The following is a 21,848-nucleotide window of genomic DNA, read 5'->3' as shown; positions in this document are numbered from 1 at the left end:
TTTTATTTGGTTTTGATATGTGATAACACATACAAAACAAATAGATATCGGTTACCACTACTTGAAATTGTCGGTGTCACATCTACTAGTTTGACATTTTCTGTTGGGTTTGCTTATTTGGAACAAGAGCGACAAGATAACTTCATCTGGGCATTTGAAAAGGTACGACAGTTGTTCAAATCTGAGACTTTAATTTCTAAAGTTATTGTGACTGATAGAGATCTTGCCATGATGAATGCGATTAGTGTTGTGTTTCCTACTTCAATACATTTGCTATGTCGTTTTCATATTGAAAAAAATGTTGGGGCAAGATGCAAACAATATGTCAAAAAGGATAGACAAGAAGAAGTAATGGATTTATGGAAAAAAATTGTATATTCAAGTAGTGTAGAGGAGTATGATCATCACCTGCAACATTTTGAGCTAGTGTGTGCCGATATTATTCTTTTTGTTGATTATGTGAAAGATTCGTGGTTAACACCTTACAAAGAAAAGTTTGTCAATGTTTGGACCAATAGAGTGATGCATTTGAGGAACACAACATCTAACAGGTATTTTTAAATTTGATTTGTTTGTTTTAGAAAGTATGATTTACTAGTTTATGTGATTTAATTTATTTGTAGAGTTGAGTCTGCCCATTGGAGATTGAAAAACATATTGCAAACTAGTTTTGGTGATTTGTGTAAAAGTTGGGATGATGTGAATATGATGTTGAAGAACCAAATATGTATCATTCAATCTTCTTTTCAGAAAACCATCAAGGATGTTGAGCACGAGTATAATTCATCATTCTTTCAAAGTTTGCATCATTGTGTATTAAGGAATTTTTTTAAAAAAATTGACAAACAGTTGTAGAGAGTGAAAATTGTAGGTACTGACAAAACAATATGTGGTTGCTCAATCAGAACAACTCATGGATTACCATGTGCTTGTGAGTTGGCAAAGTTGCAGATATCTGGTAATGTTATCCCTTTAGATAGCATTCATGATTTTTGGAAACAGTTAAGCATTGCACATGAATTAGAGGATGAAGAATCTTTATCAGATTATGACTTTTCTGAAGAGTTGGAAGCAATGAAAGCGTACATGAAGAAACACGATATTATAAGTCAAAGGATATTCAAGGCAAAGGTGCGTGAAGTTGTATTTCCACATACCACATCAATACTTGCACCACCAGAGAAAGTGAGAACCAAAGGAGCTGGTAAAAAGAAATATTAAGGAATTTTTTTAAAAAAATTGACAAACAGTTGTAGAGAGTGAAAATTGTAGGTACTGACAAAACAATATGTGGTTGCTCAATCAGAACAACTCATGGATTACCATGTGCTTGTGAGTTGACAAAGTTGCAGATATCTGGTAATGTTATCACTTTAGATAGCATTCATGTTTTTTGGAGAAAGTTAAGCCTTGAGAATGAATTGGAGGACGAAGAATCTTTATCAGATTATGACTTTTTAGAAGAGTTAGAAGCAATGAAAGCGTACATAAAGAAACACGATATTGTAAGTCAAAGGATATTCAGGGCTAAGGTGCGTGAAGTTGTATTTCCACATACAACATCAATACTGGCACCACCAGAGAAGGTGAGAACCAAGGGAGCAAGTAAAAAGAAGAAAGAATTTGATACTCCTCGTGATCCTTCATATTTGGAGTATGTTGATGCCTCTCAAGAATCTGCAAAGCAACCATCTCAATGTTCTGCAAGACAACCATCCCATTCATCACAATATTCTCCAAAACAACCATCTCATTCATCACAGTACTCTCCAAAACAATCATTTTACACACATTTTCCTACTCTTATACATCAGTATATTAAGGAAATAATAGATGTGGTGGCTGATGGAAATTGTGGGTTTCGCGCAATTGCAGCATTGTTAGGTTGGACTGAAGAATCTTGACCTTTAGTTCGAACACAATTGGATAAAGAGATTTGTCTACATCAAGACCTTTATGTCAATGTGTTCGATGACAATGTTGAATCAGTGCGAAACTCATTGAAAATATTAGGGCTGGATGCTCAAGGACAAGATAAGTGGATGTGTTTACCAAACTTGGGTTACGTGATAGCAACACTATATAATGTCATATTGGTGTCGTTGTCTCGTAATCTGAATATGACATTCTTTCCGCTAAACAAAGCACTACCGTCAAAAGAATGTTTACTAGCAATTGGATTCGTCAATGAAAATCATTAGGTACAAGTAAAATTTATTAGTGTTTATTAAATTAAATTAATTAGCATTGTTTATGATATTAGCATTGTTTATTAAATTAAGGTTTAATATTTTATTGTTCAGATCAAATTGAAGTCTAATTGTCCTTTGCCACCTACCTCACAAAAATGGAAAGACTATTGTAGTGAATGTGCAAAGACATGGGAAATAGCTTGTGCAACACGTATGAAGCATTGGGAACACATTGATCCATCATTTAGCAAATCATCTTGTATTTCATTAAATGAAGATTAGAATATATCTTGTATTTCATGAAATGAATATTATAATTTAATATATTGTATTTCATTATGTATTATCATTTACGTTATCATTACGTGTTATCATTTACGTTTCAAAATATAAAAACACATTCAAAACACATTGAATAACACATTCGATAATCTCAAAATATCTCAATATAAAATTATCGATTAAATATTCGGGCATACATAGCACAATAACACAATAACTAATCGTCATACAAGCGGCATAATTCACTTAATATCTCATGAATCTCACTAAATGGTCTTACCATATCTAAGGCCATATGTGCAAACTCAGCTGCTCTACGGTCTCTACGGTCTCTACCAACATGTGCAGAAGATGATGGACCAGCATGTGTAGCAACAATAGTATGTGGACTCGAAAGTGCAACAGTGGATGGAGGGAGAATCAGAGGATGTGAAACACTAATATACCATGCATAGTAGTCTGCAGTGACCTCTATAGAAAAAGTCGCAACAGGATATAGTCTCTGAAAGGTCTCTACAGATGATCTCATAGTACTCTGCCAGACCCAATCTATAATGTCCGACATCGGAGGAACGTCACGCAGAATGCACTGAATACGACCAAACTGTCGAAGACATCGCTCTGGCAAATATGGGACTGAGACTCCACCACATCGAAGATATCCTGAAAACATCGAAATCGATACAAACGATGATTAGCTCGATCATCATCATATGGTGTAAACACTACATCCTCGAGCAACAATGCATCAAGTCTCCGACGATATGCCATCAATCTACCTTCAACAACATGTTTTGCAGTCCACCTACATGCTCTTGGAAGATGTGCAGGAACCACTCCTCTATCACCCCGCTTACAGATCCTAGGGAAGTGCTCGTAAATCCAACACTGCAACATAATTAACATAATAAAATAACACAACGTAATAATTAAATTAATAATTAAATAAATAAATGACACAACTTAATAAATAAATAAATAACACAACTTAATAATTAAATAAATAAATGACACAACTTAATATACAACGTAATAATTACCTGTAGTAGGGTCATGTAACCTCCCACCTGTCGAGTGTCGTGGACAACTCCATCTCCCAGGTTGTCATAAAGGAAAACCAATGCCGCAGAAGCCCACGAGTAGCCTCAACAACGATGTAAATCAATAAAAAGAGTAATGTATTTCGCATCAACACGCGTATGTGTTTTATCGGCGAAAATAGTGCAACCAACTAAATGCAATAGATACGTTCTAGCCGCACACTCAAACTGATTAGTTTGAATGAGACGACTATATAAATCACACAACTATTGCAATCTATATGGGGCACATTTGTTATAACTAATCTTAGCACATGCTTCCTCCCATGTTGCACCTAAGTACTCATGTGCAGCTCTTGCAGCATTATTAGTATTCATAGGTGCATCAAAAAAAATTACCATGTGGTGAGATGTGAAGGAGAGTAGCAACCTCGTCTAAGGTGATAGTCATCTCTCCAAATGGCAGATGAAATGAGCTGGTCTCTCTATGCCATCTTTCAACAAATGCGAATATAAGACCAGCATCAGCCATAATGAGGTAGCCTGAAGATAGATGCATCAGCCCAGATTCCTGAATCCAATGCTCTACAGGAGCTGGCATAGAAACTTCAGCAAACTTCTTCAATTTTAATCCGTGAGTAATTACTTTTAATGATCCACGATCCTGCGAATAATTACAGAACAATTGAGATTAATTAAATAAACTTAAACATAAATAAAAATTTATATAAATATACAATTAATTAATTAAACTTAAAAATAAATATAATTAAACATTTATACTAATATATAATTAATTAAATAAACTTAAACTTAAACATAAATACAATTAAACATTTATATAAATATACAATTAATTAAATAAACTTAAACATAAATAAACAAATAATTAAACATATATATAAATATACAATTAATTAATTAAACTTAAAAATAAATATAATTAAACATTTATATTAATATATAATTAATTAAATAAACTTAAACTTAAACATAAATATAATTAAACATTTATATAAATATATAATTAATTAAATAAACTTAAACACAAATAAACAAATAATTAAATATAAAAATAAATTAACATTTACCTCTCTTTCCCATAGTCTCCGAGCCACGTGATGCTCGTACTGTGTTAACACACATGTCACCGTCGGTCCTCCGGGAAATTCGGTCTGCTGATCCTGATCATCAATATCAGCAGCATCATCCGACTCATCAGCATCATCAGCATGTGCAGAAGTATCATGAATATCATCAGCGACCTACTCCATCTGTGGAGGCTGAGGGACATCCTCCTCCTGCTCAGTGGACTCGACATCATCATCATGGACCTCCTCTTGTCTTCGACGACGCTGCCTAATTGGACGATTTGCTTCGTTGCGTCGTTTGTTTGATGCTGTTGGTGGAATTCTCTCTACACCATCACCTATGTCACCTATCAAGTTGCGAATAATTTGACCAAACACACCTCTCATTCTAGGCACTGCAATATATCAATAAATCATTATTAAAAACAAATGGAAAAGTATTTAAAAAACCCAAAAAATCATTTCGAGACTTTCAATGGAAACGAAACTTTCGAAAGGTTTCGAAACTATGCATGCATCTCAAAGTTTCGAAACGTGTTTTTTCGTAACATTCAGAATATTTGAAACTTTTACGTTTCGAAAGTTTAGCATTGTTCGAAAGTTTCGAAAGTTTGTACTTCGAAACTTTCAAGTTTAACGAAACTTTCAAAACTTTTGTACTTCGAAAGTTTCAAGTTTAAAGAAAGTTTCAAAAGTTTGAAAATTTTTGAAAAAAATATGTTTCGAAACTTTCATATTCAACGAAAGTTGCCTTACTTTTTTACTTCAGATGTTTGAAAGATTCGAATTTTTAGTAGGGTGAGAGAATCGAATATTTCAGAGTTTCGAAGAAATGGGTGAAAAAAGGAAAGTGTTTTTTTAGGGTTTTATAGTTGAAATAAGGGGAATAATGGTCTTTTCCTTATGGTTGAGGGGTGAGAGGTAAAAGAGGGGGGTGCACAGTTCAATTCTCAAAAGACAGATGCTATAATTGCTTTTGGAGTATTTGTTCAGCAACTAAATATACAAATATTTTTTATATCTAAGAAATTCATAAACAAATGTGAAGTTTTGAGTTTAAATCAGCAAATATTTTAATAATATCACATCAGTTCAGTTAATCAGATAAATATTTAATTTGTCATTTTCAAAAGTTGTATTTTTAACATTGAAAATTTAAAATGTGTTCTTTTTAAAGTAAAATTTCCATTTTTATTATTTAACAAGTGTAGGTTAGCACCCTAAGAAAAATAATTTTTCATGACCATTTAATATATATTAGGAAAATATGATAAATTAATGGGAGAAGAATAATTTTCCTAAACTTATATCTTTGATTAATTTTAATTATCATACATACAAAGTGGAGGGATGATAAATTAGAAGTGACACGTATATTATTAATTAGATACAAAGTAGAGGGATGATAAATTAGAAGTGACACATATATTATTAATTAGAGGGTATAATGGATAAAAATAAATTAATTTTACATTGAAAACCAAAAACAACAATTATTTTATGCAAATGCGACAATTATAATAAAACGAAAGTAGTACAAGATTATAAAAAGGAGTAGACAAATATTTATTTATCACTCTTTTACATATACATTTATTAAAAAGTTGTTAGTATTATTTATTTAATATCATTGATCTCGCGGTCCTTTAACTTAATTTCATGTAACACCTCATTTCTTTATTGTTTTTTTTTAATTTATTTTTTAATTTAATTTTAAGTAACAATTTGATCTTTTATATCTTAAAATATCAATAATATTATCATTTTTTTACAAAAAATTTAAAAATTAACAATTTTTTTTTTAAAAATCCATAAAATTAATTATCATCTTTAATATAATACAAATTTCATCAAATTTATAACTAAAATCTTCAAATAAACTCGTATTTTCATTCTTTATTTAATGAATTTGATGTCGTTGGAGATAGAAATATGAGTTTATTTGAATATTTGAGTTATGCATCTGATGAATACATGATCTTGAAATTAGTATTGAATTTTATGGTTTTGTTTGAAGATTTTGATGAATCTTCTAAGCTTTTGTAAAGAAATGATAACATTGTTGACATTTTAAGATATAAAGGATCAAATTGTTACTTAAAATTAAATAAAAGACTAAATCGAAAAAAAAAGATAAAAGTCTAAAGTATTACCTGAAATTAAATTAAAGGAATGCAGGAACAATTATGTCTATATTTTATGTTATAATAATTAATAAAGTTGTCTATTTATTGGGTCAGATTAACAATTGTCTTAAAGACACTTGGTAAAGATATGAAAATAAAAAATTTATATTGAGAAAAATAAATTTTAACCTTTCACACAATTTTCAATATAATATTTGTATATTTAGATGTTTAACAAGTGCCTTTGGACAGTTGTTAATATTTCTCTTATTTATTTCTATCTTAAATATTTATTCAATCATTTAATATCAAAATTGTTAAATTAATTATATCTCAAGTTTACACTTTGAGATTTTAAATTGTATATAAATTTATGTGAATATTTATCATATATTTTACTAAAAAAAACAGTCAATTTAGATATTTTTGATGAGTAGTTATTTTGAGACTTGAGGTGGTTTACTTTTATTACATTGCATGATGACTTAGCGAAGGCTAAGTTGTCGGAATTGGTCCTATAATGGCACTCTAAAATTAAATATAAATAAAAATAATAATTAGAAAATTAATATATTTGATTAAAAATTAAAATTAAATTCATCAATTTTTTAATTATTATTTTTTATTTATATTTTATTCACAAATAATATATAGTAGCAGTCAATAAATTAGAATAGCAGTAGAAAAAAAAGCATATAGATTTTTTTTTTAATCTTCAAAGTTTAATTTCAAAGAAAATAAAATTTAATAAAAAATTGTTCGAATCAAAATTATCATGAACGATTTGTTTTAAATGAAATCAATAAATTAGATATTAATTTAGAATCATGACGATAATCTTTCACTTCTTATTAATATGTATATCGTGTAAACGCACGGAATAACTTTTGTATTTAATCAAATTTTAAAAAAATCTACACTTTATCTCAAATAATTTTAAGACAGAAATCATTTAAACAATTGAAAATTGAATCCAAATCATTTAAACAATTGAAAATTTAAACAATTTAAACAATTGAAAATTTTAATATTTGTTAGTCTCATCTAATGCAAATAATACATGTAGTTCAAATACTTCAAAATAAAGGACATAGTTATATTGCCTATTGGAATACCCATGAACATATTTAATGCTAATACTTTATGAATATTTGTAAATACGTATCATAAAAGTATCAAAATTATTTTAATTTTTTTTTTAAAAATAATTTATCTAATATTTCTGAAATACCTTTTAAGTACATACATATATATACTTTATGAAAAGACATTAAATTAATAACGTAAGGCAATTTTTTTTTGAGACATCAGTTGATATGTACATCAACTTTAAGATAGTGTTAGAATTTTTGGATTGAAAAAGTTATCTCTTAATTAACAAAACTTAAAAACCAAGTCTTTTATGAATTAGGTGAAAAGACAATGAAAAATTATTTTGAATGTTTTTTTACAAGCTTTTGAATTGTTAACTATTATATAAAACTAAAATTTATTTTAAATTATTTGAATGATACTTTTATTGATATTCTAACGAATGAATTAAAATATATTATAAAAATTATAATTATATATTAATATTAATAAAGAATGATCAACGTCTCTCTCTTTACAAATATATATAATTTAATAAAAACTTTAACATATTACTATTATATTGGATATTAAATTTAAAAAATTTCACGTATCCACGTTAAAATATCATGACTTTTATGTCTTTGCCACGAGACCACATCAAACATTTTTAGTTTGTAAAAAAAAAATAAAAAACTACTTTTAATTGCAATTGTCCAGTATATTAATTGAGGCTAAAATGTGTTCAAATATATATATATATACACTTAAAAATTGCAATCAAATCATTCAAAATCATAGATAGTTAATGAGCTAAAATACTTTATTATATTTATTAACCATCTTTTCAACATAATAAACTTCAACTCCATTAATATTATCAGACTAAGTAGTCCTATTTTTGTGTCAAGATAACCGCAAATTATATAGTCCTAAATTATTATCATAATAAACTTGAACTCTATTAACAATACAAATCATTCAATTACATTCATTTCTAGATAACCGCAGGCTTCGTCCCTTCAATTTAAATTTTTTCCACAAGTACTATTGTAAATTTGTAAGTGGCTTATATTATAAATATAAATTTTTTTGTTAATAAGTTTGCATCTGTTTTGTGTGAATTTGGGAAGAGATGGCTCTATTTCTCAAGGTAAAGTCCTTAAACTCATTAACGATGAAGCATAGGCAAAAGTTGAAAAATGACTTCCTCAAATGGAGGAACGCATTTAATATTGTATTCTGAGGTCATGCAAAGCAGACGCACATCATTGAGTTTTTACTGAGAGCTATATAATTTTGCATATGTACAACAAAAGCAATTTCCGTCGATATTATACAAGAACTATTGGAGCTAATACTAAGAACTAATAATGCTTGCTACCTCAGAAATTCATTGATTTACAATCAATTCCCTCCAGCTAACCATTTATTACCCCGGTTAGGTATATTGTTCCAGAAACCAACATTACCATCTCTGGTGATAGTGAGGAATATACAAAAAACGATACCTTTTAAACTGAAGAGCAAATGGGCTCTTTTATGCCCCTCCATGGTTGAACGGATGTCAGCAAGAATAAGATAAAAAAGAGGGCTGTTCTATGCCACATTTGCGAGGTGGATGTCAGCAAGAATAAGATCAAACAGACTAATTGATGGAGTTCGTCCAAATAATTTTGCAGGACAATTTGAGATAGGGCCTTGATCACGTTGAATGTAGCAATGCAATGTATGGTGAAAAGTGAAAACTCAGTCCTAGTGATCGGAACTGCTTCCAAAACTTGAAGAGAGAGGAGCCGATCCAGGCATCTGTTGGGGGGACCAGGGGCAAACCCCTTCTTTGGGTGTTAAATCTACACTAGGACCATCAACAAGTGGTGAATATGGCTTGGTTACTTTATTTTTCAGCATTCCCTGAAATATCAATGGAAAATAATTTATCACACAGAAGTCAGAACTGAGTAATATTGTGCAAAATTTGAACAAATATATGTTCATTAAGCATGCTGATGCATCTGGGAGTAAAAAAAAAAAGTTTTCAAATGTCAGTTTAGGTACAGTCAAATGAATTCAGCGTGGGAGGGATACCACAAGTTATAACTAACGAATATACAAATGAATGTTTAATGAAGCACAATGAAGGGAATAGAAACATACTTTTGATGCACCTGGGCCATAAATGCTCGATGCATGCTCAATTGAAGAGTAAACTTGAAGAGCTTGATGGGATTCAGGTAGGCATTTTACAATACGAATGTTTTCTTTCACATCCAATGATTTAGACTGCAAATATAAAATGAGCCGCGAAGGAAGAGATTTTGGGTTGTCTTTTTTTCCATGTGACAGTTCCATTACACCAAAGTCATCCCACAGTATATCCCACACTATTGAACAAGGATCCTTTGCAGGGCTAAACTTCCTCTGAGCAATAATATTGGATGGTTGCTGACAATGAAAAAAGATTGCTGATAAGTAACAATGGATTGAAGAAAATGGGATTTTATTTATTATTCAAAATCATGAATATATACTTGTAGTAATATGACTCTTCTATGCGTGACCATGAGGATTTTCCCTTTTGGAAGCATGAAGTGATCTTCATAAGCATCGGATAAAGCAAACTTTCCACGAACTTTGAATAAATCAACCTGGCCAAAAAATGAACCAGATTCTGCTAACTGCAATATGACCTTCATGAAAAAATATGGAAATAGTTTAGAATTGAGCTTCGCAAAGAAAGTCAAAATTTATAGAAAAAATCAAAAGATAAAAAGGAAAAAGGCACATTTCATTGATTACACAATTTGGTCATGCAGTATAACAAAAGTAACCTCTCTCTCTCTCAGACATGTATTTAAAAAATGAATTGTACAACTCAAACATTTGTTTCTTCAAAATGAAAAAGTAATATCTCTTCTTTAATCTTAAACACAGGTCTACACTCTAAATAACTCAGGCTTAGGATTTAAGTGAGAATTAGTTTTCTTTGTTTCAATACATAGCATACTTGGTATTATAATAAAAAGTGAAATGTTTAAAAAACAGAACGAACGAACTCCAGGCCTGTGATTTTTAGCAAGTTGAATACATGGGTACCTGTCCTTGAGCTCTGTACTCATCATATAGTTGAAGCAAATTATCACCACTTATAACACGAGGCAACCTCCTCCGAAGAAGTTGTTCATCAGATGTTATAGCAGAGGCGATTTTCATTCTCATAGCGTTGGCACCTTCTGTTGTTTTTGACAGAAGATCCAGAACACCACTCACTGGTTGTGCAGCTGCACCAATAATGCCCTTCCCAACACCCTGAACAAAACCCTCAACACCAGAAGTTTTTGCTCCTTCAAGAGGCTTTGTTAAAATGCCAGTTACCCCTCGGAATAAACCTTTAGCAAATGCTCCACCTCCCTCTCTTATAACATCACCAAAATCCTCCACACCTTTGTTTTCCTGTCACACAATTATATTAAGCATGGGTATCAGCATCCTATCAAATCACTTTAGTTTTAAGGTTTAGGGGTCAAAACTGCAAATACGAATAAGAAAAAATACAAGGCGAGGAAGGTCCTAGATAAGAGAAGTTACACCAAATACCTGGGCAACTACTTAAAAGCTTTAATTTTTAGGTTTAGGAGTTGAATTGCATCTTTGCAAACTTCTATATTTGATAATATGTCTAATCAAAATTTAAAGCACGAGAAAAGAAGAAGAGCCTAGACAAAACCTGTCTCTGTCGACTTTGAATGAACTTCTTATCCATAGACAATGCAGCTACACCTTTGCTCATATGTCCAAGTGCACTACTTGCATTGCCCAAGATATCAACCCCTGAGAGCAGCTGAAGTGGTTGGCCTAGAAGATCTTTCCGGATATTTGAGATAGCCATGCTAATCATAGAACTCTGCCTCATGCTTATGTTCTCGTTGAACCTTTGGTTTATCCTAACCTGGTTCAAAAGTACACATTAATCATTAGCACCACTTCGTTATAATCTCCAAATCCTAAAACTGAGTAAACTTAAGGATCCTCAGCATTTTTAGATATATCTGCAGACAAGATAGGTTTCATAAATTGAGATTAATAGTGTTGGGATAATCCTCAGAAATCACCACAAATTAAAGGATTATTCATCTTTCTTAACAATCAAAGTAATGATTTAAAGATAACAAATATTAAGCTTTTAAAACCAAGAACAAAATGAATGAACAATTATGTGCAGAATTTTATGCAGAAAAACAGTAAGAACAGAACACAAGAAATTTTACACGGTTCGAATAAAAGCAATGTGCTTTAATCTAAATCCATGGCAGCCACTATTATTGATGTTTTCTTCTTTCTTTTTGAGGTACAACCTCTCAATTGATCTAAGAATTGCTTAACAATGGCTTGCTCTACTAGGCTATTCAACAAACTACTTATAACAAAGCAATACCTTCTAACTGCCAAAACTGAATTAGTTGCAGTTAGTTATTAACTAACAAGTCAACATACTCAAGTTAGTTAATTTGCTCAGTTGACTAGAACCAATTAACACAACAAATAGCCCAACTCAAACATTGTTAAGACTTAAGAGTATGGATAGAATATCAGTTTTAGCCAAGCCTTTGAGAGTCCTGTAATAGCTCTTGCCAGTGAGGCATTTAGTCACGTGTCTGTTGAACAGAATCAGTCAGCTTCGTAAGAGTGAGAAACCGAAAGCTGTTGTAAAGGATTTCAGACATCCCTAACCCTTGGGCAATAGGGATCTAACAGATGTATCAGAACTATAAATAACTAGATCTATGCAATCAGAACCCCTTTCATATTCCATATTCTCTGGACAGAAACATTCAATGAATAATTTTCCTGATATATCTCTGAATTTTTCTCACTTTCAACTATTTTCTCAATTTCTAATGCATTCATTTCATACAACCAATGCTTCTCTTTCTCTATCTCAGCTTCTCTAGATACATGAGATATTTTATGAGGAGCCTAGTACATGGTTGTTATTTTCTTGGAAAAGTTCCATATTTTTTCAACACTTACATAACAAGTTAATTGTTTGAAAAAAAAACAGAAAAGGCTGACCAACTAACCTTCTGCAAGAAGCCACTACAGGTTTACTAAAGAGTATAAAAAAAAAGTTAATTTCTAGAAGTAAACTACAATACTTACTGGCATATTTTCAGTGTTGCCTAATGCAGTCATTAAGGATGCCCAGAATCCAAGCACTCCCCTTGGTCTTTGACTAGGTGACATAGCCATTGAGACTTTGAACCTTACTTCCGAAATATTAAGGGCACTGTAATTCAAGGTAATGTCATGCAGTTTCTAGAAGCCCAACACAGAAAATCATGCAATTCCAAGAAAGAGTCTTACTTACCCAATTTGAATGATTGGATCAACTGATGCAGCAGTTGTTTGAGATTCGTACAACCTACTGAGCTTCACCTGCTGGATCATTTCATGAAGGCGCCAAATAATAGGTTCATGGATGTTTATCAAAAAGGCAGCAGAACTTTCCGGCCCCTGCTTACCATTACCAGTCATAAAACAAGTCAAAACCTCACAATTCACAAACAAAGTTAAGAATGACATATCTCTTTGCTAAACAGTTATTATGAAGTGGTGATACTCACATGAAGACCAATATATGGATAGACACAAAGATCCAACGATCCATTTGATTGCATTGTAATGGAAAATTTCAGGATATAATCAGTTTCTGACACAACTCTCTGGGGCCTGAAGAGAACTGGCATTGGAGTTAATGGCAGTTGGTTGTCCACTTGTAGTCCACATATTCTGAGTTTAAATCTGGAACACAACAGATATTGTACTCTCAAAACTAAATTTCTAAACAATGGGATAAGGGACAATTGTATAGTTAATTTCAATCTTCTGGGCAAGTGGCCAAGTTGTATCAGTCAACAAGATATTAGGTTTAAACTGTATTTTCACCAGGAAACTAGAGAAAATATAACTGAAAAAAATATAAATATCCAAATTCCATGTTGTAATCAAATTCAAAGATACATCTGTTGATTACATGTAAATCTTACCTACTAATTCCGGAGCCCAAACCAGTTGAATATGCCAGAACAAGATTCTGAACAGACAGATACAAAATTTCCTCTGGTGTATGATCAATAATAGACACCCCAAACTCAGCAAGATCAACATTGATGTGAAACTCAAAGTCTGCAATTGACAGTTGCTTTTGAGAGTCATTCACTGATGATGATTGTCTTCTGCTCAGAACTCCTATAGGTTCAGTTTCAGGCATCCAATCACTAATCTTAACAACATTGGTTTTCTCTTCCTTTACAATTGTAACACGCAAGGCTCTGGTTGGTCCATCTGCTACATGGACAGGCTGGTGATCGGAAATTTCATCGATATCATACTTCAGTGATTTCATTGGGTCTGTTCCATCTACTAAGAGTTCCAATAAACGCCTTCTAGCAAGATCTTCCCACAGAAATGAAGCAGCAGAGTTTGGAAGCAGCAGCTGCCAGGAGTCACCAATACCATCAGCTTGACGAAAGCGAATGGGCAAGAACATTGAACGATTTTCAACCCTGTTGATAGAAAAGTATTTTAAAAACAGGGAAATGCCAAATCTAACACAAATTGTGATAATGGCAAAGAAAGAAACGAAGTGAAGAAAATTTGGTTTTAAAACCTTGACCAAAATTTAGATCACAACAACAGCATAGGTAGACGAAGAAATGGGAAATGTGGAATCCTTCAAATGGTACTTAGAAAAATAATACACTACACATATTATCTTGAAGAAGTTGACCCAAAGGACAAGGAAAATAATTGCTTCAAATATTTTTTAACAATATACAGATAGACGTAAATACCATCCTCCTTTACCTTAGATTTGTAAAAAAAAAAATGAAAAGATTAACATTTCGATGGATCATGGGGGAGATGATGAGAGAATAAAAACCTGTAAGGACTTGACAATGAATTTAGACGAAAAACAACTTCAAAGCGCGATCTCTTGGCACCACTTCTTACTGATACCCTTAATTGCATTTTTTCATCTCCGCCATCTTTTTTCAAGCTAATGCGCATTACACCTTCATAACTTACACTGAATGGTGTACTCCATTTATAGCCATCAATACGCAACTGAATGAATATAGGATTTTTATGAGAATTAGTAGTTTCTCATTCAGAATATTTATAAGATATATAGATAAGAAGCCAAATATATAAGCTGAAGAAATATTTTGAAAATTAACAACACACCTTCAAAAGTTCAACTTTAGCTGACGACTGCCACTCAAACGGTTTTGGAGGATCAGTGGGATGGATCCATACAACTGACTGAGTATCACTTTGCTGCAGGCAGAGACTACATCCAATCCTATTAGTGAACACTGTGTGTGGCTGGAAATGAACCACCTGCGCATCAAATAGTTATGTTACAAATATCAAGGGTATGGTATGTGGGCAGTCTTAAACCACATGATATACAATAACCATGATAAGTCATAGATATTGCAGGAACATAGACCAAAACATAAATTAACATAAGGAAAGTATTAGTATAACATTCCAACCTTTGTTCTGTTTGACGTCATTTTCAACAATGCAGAAAGCTTGTAGTAAGATCCATCAGATTTGAAAGCCTTAACATCAATACGTTCCTACAAAAGTTTCAATGAACATTATATATTACGGCACAAATTATTTTAATATGCATTACCAAAAGAAAAGACAGTCGGTTTGTGCATTTATTAATAAGACCTTGTTTTCCAGTTCATGCAGAGAAATCCCAGGGCTGTAAACTTCAGAATAGCGCATCGAAAAAGAAATTCCCAGCCGAGGTGACATGTATGTATCTTTATGAGATTGAAACATCGAAACTCCACTACGGCCAGCATAATCTTGTGGAGAAAGCATGCTAGGAAATGGACTGTTGTCTTCAATTACTTCGAGTACTTGTAGGTTTCTCCTTGAACTAGAATGCCTTCTATCCATTGAGCTAATGGGATTTTTGAAAGCTGTCTTGGCAGACTTGACAGCCCTCGAGAGTGGGACCGAATCCATCTCTGCATTTTCTAAAGATTCCACTTCCACCAAACGATATGCCAAAGGTAGAGAAGAATCATTGACTATCCAATAAGGGACAAAAAGTCTTAAGGTTTTTGGTGCAGCACTTGTCCCACCCATATCATGTTCTATACTTACACGCAGTTTCCTGCAAAAATGATAAATATGAATCATCAATGCTAAAATATAGATTGTGCTTATAAAACAACATGTAGAGTATCAGTTTTATGTAACAAACAGTGAATGTTAAAAAGAATAGCTTATTATTTTGCACAATTCTAAAACCCAACACAAATGAATTCGAATGAAGAGAAACATTATGGAAAATCAAGCTTAAGAATCATTACATGAAAAACACATAATGAGAAATGAGAAACACAATATAAACTAGTAAACTAGAAAGTATATTACAAGGGCATATTACAAATGAGAGCTTCTTAACTGTGCTTTGAGATCAGTAAGCTCCAAAAATGAACTCAATTAGGTAAATTTAAAGACATGAGAAAGATAATATCCCCAGAAACAGCAAAAATACACCATCTCTAAGATTAATATTGAAAAGCAAAAGCAATGCTCATTATGATGGATATTGCGTGAACACAAGAAGTCGCCTAAAGAAAATTAACGCGACTTCTCAAGAAATCAGATCACAAACCTTCTACTTTGTTGGTGAACCATCCAGAAAGATGAGACATGATTTGAGAAAGAAGGATCCAATACAAGAATTGGGTCCTGAACAAGGAATCAAGGAAAGAAGATGAAGAAGAATCAACTAGATGGCAAAATACAAGAAATTTCAAATATTAATAATATCATAATCATACAATAATAATACATGCAGAGCTACCTTTTCCATAACCCAACCATGCTGCACAGACAAAGTAAGATACAAAGGTTTCTGAATATCAACTGAATAGATATGTACACTCTGACGAGAAGAAATGACACCATGATGTCGCTCAACACAATTTCCTTCCTTTGTTTTCTCCAAGATTGAAAACTCAGCAGGACATGGAAGCCGGTTCTCCAATTTCATAGGAGAGTTAATAGATATTCTCCAATCATATACAGGCACATTTAGTTCAGTATTAAGGACTGAGGCATCTGTACCCACACTAAACCATAACTGCTTACTTCCAGAGCTAGGATTACAGCACAGAAGTATATCCTTTTTCTCAATCTCATTTAGCTTCAAAGAACAATTGGATGTCACAGAAGTTTGTCTAGAACCTGGATCTAAGAGTTGGTCTTTGCCATATATATAACTTGAACCAACAGCTACAGCATGACCCCATGAATATGAGGGCTGAGAATTATCAAAGCTAGGTCGAATTTGCAAATATTGTTCAGAGTCTTTCGATGTACTTCTCCATGATAACACAGTAGAAGCTCCAGGTTGCACAGTACCTACTCCACTCTGCAAGGATTCTATACCTTGCTCAGACAAGGTTTGTCTAGTACGAATCCAACGCCTTCGACGGACAACATCAGAGGCCGATTTTGTTGCAGATTTTAAAGAAGTAGGAGGCCATCTTAAATTTTTAATGTCTGGTCCATATGCCCAGCCTTCCTTGTCAACATTCTGAAACTTGTCTATGGACCAACCCGAAGCCCATTTCCACCCAGGAGGAAGTGGAGGTTCAAAGAAGTCCTTCAACATTACAGGAGATAATTTTAATCAGAGTGATGGAATCTTAGGTATAGAAGTTAACAATTAATAACAGAAAACCTATACATATACCAACCTTAGATGAGTAGGAGAAGTTCTTTGTGCTCCAGTGTCCAGGGTTATCAGGATGTACACCTGGCCAACTGTTACCCCAACCTGATGATGGCTGATAATACTGATTTTGAAAGACTTCTTCAACTACAGTATTAGAAGTGTTTGTTCCAAGTGAAGGATCATGACCGCAGCATGTTGAAATATTCAATATAATATCTGAATCATTCACTACTGCAACAAGACCCCTGAAAATTACATGCTTCTTCCCATTTTTCATCACAACTTCCATACCAATATACTCATTCTGCAATAATTTTGGAACCACTGAAAGTGAAAGCAATGAACGAATACGCTCCCACTCACCCTCTGGGCCAAGCCCCACCCAAAAACCTATGTCCCTATCACCACGATTCTCACTTTCTAATTCTTTTTGATGCTTAACAATTGTATTTCTTTCAAAATAAGAAGTTGAAACAACGAGGCAGCCATCATGCCTGACTTCAACATTGCTTTGCTGAGCCTGCAAAAGTGAACGAGAAGTAAGCAAAACATTTTATAGAAATTTAATAATTGATGGACAAATCCTGTAAAAACGATGTAATGTATGATAACTGACCATTCTAGTAAGTGGATATGATCTAATATTCTGAATGTCACATGGTTGATGAAACATTCTCACAGAAGCAACTTTCTTTAGAGTATTTGCACCATGTCCAACTGAAAAAGAAAGTGCACCCACGACATCCCCTGCACAATGAATACACAAGTTGTGAGGAAAAAGCAAAAACAAGCTGAGCTGTAAAAAAAAACTCCAATGTAGAAATAATAAATGATAACTAATGAGTGGCAGAAAAAGTGACATATGGGAAGTTTGATTTAAGCGGTTTAATAAACCAGATTGCCCTATGATTTTGTATAAACAAAGCCTCACTGAATAGCGCATCCAAATCATATACCACATCTCGCTAAAGAAAACATTCAAGAAATACCTTTTCCAGCTTTTGCAGCAAGATTTGTAACCTCTACTTCCAACTTAGCAGGTGCCTGTAACAAATTATCAAGGCGACGGTAAATACAGTGCAGCAAACACCTAAGTATGTAAGAAAATTCCAAATAGAAGAATACAGAAAGTGTTCATATAAATGTTGGAGAAATTGTGGATTAAACAAAAATTTCAAAAAGATCAAAGAAAAGGAAGGTTACAATGGAGCTTGTATTAACAATTCAAAAAGATTAAGTAGGTAGAAATTATGCTAATAAATATGCACATACAATATTGAAAGAAAAAATAAATTAAAAGGGAGACACTTCATGTTGAATCATGAATGTAACAAGAATGAAAATGATGAGAAGGTTCTTCCAATTGGGATTGCTTGGATTCCTAATTTGGTCAAAACAATCACAGAAGTGGCCATGAAAGGTTGCAAGTCTTTTTATGTTGATAAGAAGCTGATTGAAGGGCCAAATCCTAATGAGAAAGGAAATAACTATATTCCGCTTATATTTGCACCTATACAACGTTCAATCAAAGAGTGATATAACGAGAGAGACTAAGCAAGCATTAGCATCACGGGATGCTAAAAGCAAGTTTCGATGGGATGTTCTCCATTGATGTCATGTTGTTACTTTTTCTAAGTTCGGTGCGGAGTTGCTCATGGATTTTCTAGCATTGATACCGTATCAGCTGAAGTAAGCGACGACTTATATTGCAATTCTGCAGCAGATCGAAATTCCTAGAGTTCACACTTGACAGGAAAAAATAGTATTTTAGTTTGAAACAATAGAATTTCATTGTGCTTTCCTTTTATTTCAACATGTAACTATAAAATGGTGAACTCAGAGGGTGTATATGAGCTTGTTTTGGCTCATGCAAGGCAATTGTTCTAAGGTATTATCACTATGGAAGACCATAAACTTCAATTTATGAGAGCAAAGGTTCTGAATAAGGTTATTCTTAAACGTTTTTGAATAAGGTTATTCTTAAACGTTTTTGAATAAGGTCATTCTAAAAATTATTTCAGTCAACAAGCATAATAAGGTTAAAAATAAGCACAATATTTAAAAAGAAGAAAAGCATAAACCTATTCAATTAATGATGCAATACCTTTCGTGGAACTTCAAATATAAAAAGTTCATTCCACTTTACATTGCTTTCATCCCAATTATCAATTCTTGATATTATAGGCTTGACACACCTTGTTCTTGCACTCTGAGGAAAAAGCTTTTGCTGCTCTGATGCCTGACCGTCAACAATGAGACGCAAGGCACAGAAGAAGTTATGGCTGTTTCCATCATCATTGATAGGTAAGCCCTACAAAATTTGAAATGAATCGATTTCAATATTTTGGGTAGGAAGGAAAAGCAGGCATTCAATTAGAACTCTGTATAACCATTAGCATCATGACCTTAGCTTCCAGTATCTGTACAGCAACATAATAACGTGCCTCCCTAGATTCATCTGCAACATTTAACCTATTTGAAAATCGTGGAGGTGGAATCCACACGGAAACACAATCTCCATGATGTAGCATGTCAACAGTATCTACATCATGCTCAACTTTTTTGACAAAGATATCAGACCCAAGTTTATTTTCTACTATCACAGTCTGCAAGTCATCCTCATCTAATGCAGAAAAAGTTGTATTTTCTCCTTTGCTGTGTTGACCCCCAGCCTCCTGCAAACCAAACAGTTAGCAATATTTTTAAAACTCAAGAACTTTAAAGCATAAATGGATAATGGATTCAGAATTTGACCGCATTTAGCTTGGATGCTTTCTGTTCAAACTCTAATTGTCTTCTCCATGAATGAATGCTTCCCACAAAGGATTCAAGATTTGCGGCACTGACATTAACATTCAAGATGCTAGTTGCAGAAATTCGAATTCTCTTACCTAGTCCGAATGGCGATTGTGCATTGGTATCAAATGTTTCAAACCTAAACAATTTAAAAAGGAAACATCTAATTATGGGCATATTTTCAACAGGAATGGCTCATGAGTGAGATCAAAAGAACACACCGAATTAATTTTTTGTTAAAAAAAAAGAATATACCGAATCATTAGTATATATTTTTAATTCCACAAAAATGAAGTATGTATTTTTCATTAAAATATTGTACTGAGAAATCACATAACCATAACCAATCAATTACTTGAATATTCCATCAAATGGTTCCACAAGGGGTTCCCATGCCTCTAATTGTGCATTGAAAGTTGATGCAACAATGGAAGAAATCAATACTGCATTCATCCCATGTAGTCCACCATGTGTTGCAAGCTTAATATTGGTAATTGTAGTGTCAAACAGGGGTCTCATCTGAAAGGTAGTCCAATTCAACATTGAATTTATAAATGAATACTCCTTAATAAAAAATTTATCATTGCTAAATGACTCAGAAAATAATAACATTTGTTTTTGTAATAGGCATCGAAAAACATACCATTCCACATAAGCTGTCTAAAATCGTCAGGGAAAAGTATCGCAGCTTCAGCTCAGCATTTATGTTCTCCCGGGTCTTGGGCTTCACTGAATCGCCAATTATGTAGGCCAGTCGGCTTGATGGCTTTTTAAGGTCAGAACGAGCAAGAAAAGTGCATGCCTACATATATATAACATTAAATAAACTATTTTTTGGATTTAAAAATATGCAACAGCTCAACGGCTATAAGCTATTCATATTGTAAAGTTTGATATATGAATTAACTGAATCAGATCTGATTCTTATCTTTCTTTTTTGTATTTTTTTTCCCTCCAGTTGTAGTAGATTGGTTGGTATTATTCTAAGCAAAGTTTCCTTTATATTAAATCATTGTACTTCTTCACACGAATGCGAGAAACAATTATTATTTTTTCTTCAAAATTACATGATACAAGAGATTCATGCTCTGATCCAGAAACTGTCCCACCATTGTAAGCATGTCTCATGAATAGATTTTCTTATGAAAATAATTTTTCTGATTTTTTTCCTTGTGCAACTGTTTGATGGTATATTCAAATTTAGAAGACATTTACAAAGCATTTTTCAGTGACTTGAGGGAAGTTAAAGTTACGATTAACCTGATTTTCTACTTTCCATATGCTCCAGGACTGAGGAGCTCTAGAATTTGAAGATCTTGAAAGAGGAACCTCGTGAATGTTTGCTTGGCTAACAAGATCCATCCTAGGGCAGCAAAACAAATCTGACCGTGGTGCTTCATCTGTCCTGGAGACAACACATCCTAGAGAAACATAACCAGGAGGAGCAATAGGATACCAGAAGAAAACTTCAT

At 32.9% G+C, this 21,848-nt stretch overlaps 2 protein-coding genes across 3 annotated transcripts in view; both read right to left on the bottom strand.

Moving 5' to 3' along the window:
* Nucleotides 1-2,654: 2,654 nt before the first annotated feature.
* On the bottom strand, nt 2,655-5,433 carry LOC101512248 (uncharacterized). 2 transcript variants are annotated; one of them, XM_027336658.2, is made up of 5 exons: nt 5,362-5,433; nt 4,606-5,000; nt 3,515-4,178; nt 3,254-3,362; nt 2,655-3,137 (listed from the first exon to the last, which is right to left on the bottom strand). In XM_027336658.2, the coding sequence occupies exons 3-5, from the start codon at nt 3,527-3,529 to the stop codon at nt 2,692-2,694; spliced, it is 570 nt and encodes a 189-aa protein (XP_027192459.1). In that variant the 5' UTR covers nt 3,530-4,178; nt 4,606-5,000; nt 5,362-5,433; the 3' UTR covers nt 2,655-2,691. The 2 variants fall into 2 exon arrangements, with proteins under 2 accessions (XP_027192459.1, XP_073220100.1); XM_073363999.1 differs by lacking the exons at nt 3,515-4,178; nt 4,606-5,000; nt 5,362-5,433 and having other exon boundaries at nt 3,254-3,493.
* A 3,564-nt stretch (nt 5,434-8,997) lies between these two features.
* LOC101488675 (uncharacterized) overlaps nt 8,998-21,848 on the bottom strand; it is a 71,000-nt gene continuing 58,149 nt past the window's right edge. The window contains exons 41-64 of the mRNA XM_073363846.1: nt 21,637-21,848; nt 21,020-21,178; nt 20,732-20,895; nt 20,335-20,515; nt 19,986-20,255; nt 19,685-19,891; nt 18,570-18,624; nt 18,197-18,327; nt 17,603-18,100; nt 16,705-17,508; nt 16,513-16,589; nt 15,552-16,005; nt 15,365-15,451; nt 15,051-15,206; nt 14,746-14,930; nt 13,850-14,368; nt 13,427-13,604; nt 13,171-13,316; nt 12,963-13,089; nt 11,530-11,751; nt 10,899-11,255; nt 10,334-10,492; nt 9,960-10,247; nt 8,998-9,716 (exon numbers count right to left, since the gene is read on the bottom strand). The exon at nt 21,637-21,848 is cut by the window's right edge and continues 11 nt beyond it. Of these exons, the coding sequence (XP_073219947.1) occupies nt 9,558-9,716; nt 9,960-10,247; nt 10,334-10,492; nt 10,899-11,255; nt 11,530-11,751; nt 12,963-13,089; nt 13,171-13,316; nt 13,427-13,604; nt 13,850-14,368; nt 14,746-14,930; nt 15,051-15,206; nt 15,365-15,451; nt 15,552-16,005; nt 16,513-16,589; nt 16,705-17,508; nt 17,603-18,100; nt 18,197-18,327; nt 18,570-18,624; nt 19,685-19,891; nt 19,986-20,255; nt 20,335-20,515; nt 20,732-20,895; nt 21,020-21,178; nt 21,637-21,848 (5,795 nt within the window). The 3' untranslated portion in view covers nt 8,998-9,557. The remainder of the gene's footprint in view (nt 9,717-9,959; nt 10,248-10,333; nt 10,493-10,898; nt 11,256-11,529; nt 11,752-12,962; nt 13,090-13,170; nt 13,317-13,426; nt 13,605-13,849; nt 14,369-14,745; nt 14,931-15,050; nt 15,207-15,364; nt 15,452-15,551; nt 16,006-16,512; nt 16,590-16,704; nt 17,509-17,602; nt 18,101-18,196; nt 18,328-18,569; nt 18,625-19,684; nt 19,892-19,985; nt 20,256-20,334; nt 20,516-20,731; nt 20,896-21,019; nt 21,179-21,636) is intronic.

The sequence above is a fragment of the Cicer arietinum genome, chromosome 7 (genome assembly GCF_000331145.2).
Source record: "Cicer arietinum cultivar CDC Frontier isolate Library 1 chromosome 7, Cicar.CDCFrontier_v2.0, whole genome shotgun sequence".
Lineage (NCBI taxonomy): Eukaryota > Viridiplantae > Streptophyta > Magnoliopsida > Fabales > Fabaceae > Cicer > Cicer arietinum.
The sequence above is the reverse complement of the archived record's forward strand: the minus strand, read 5'-3'. Positions and strand labels throughout refer to the sequence as shown.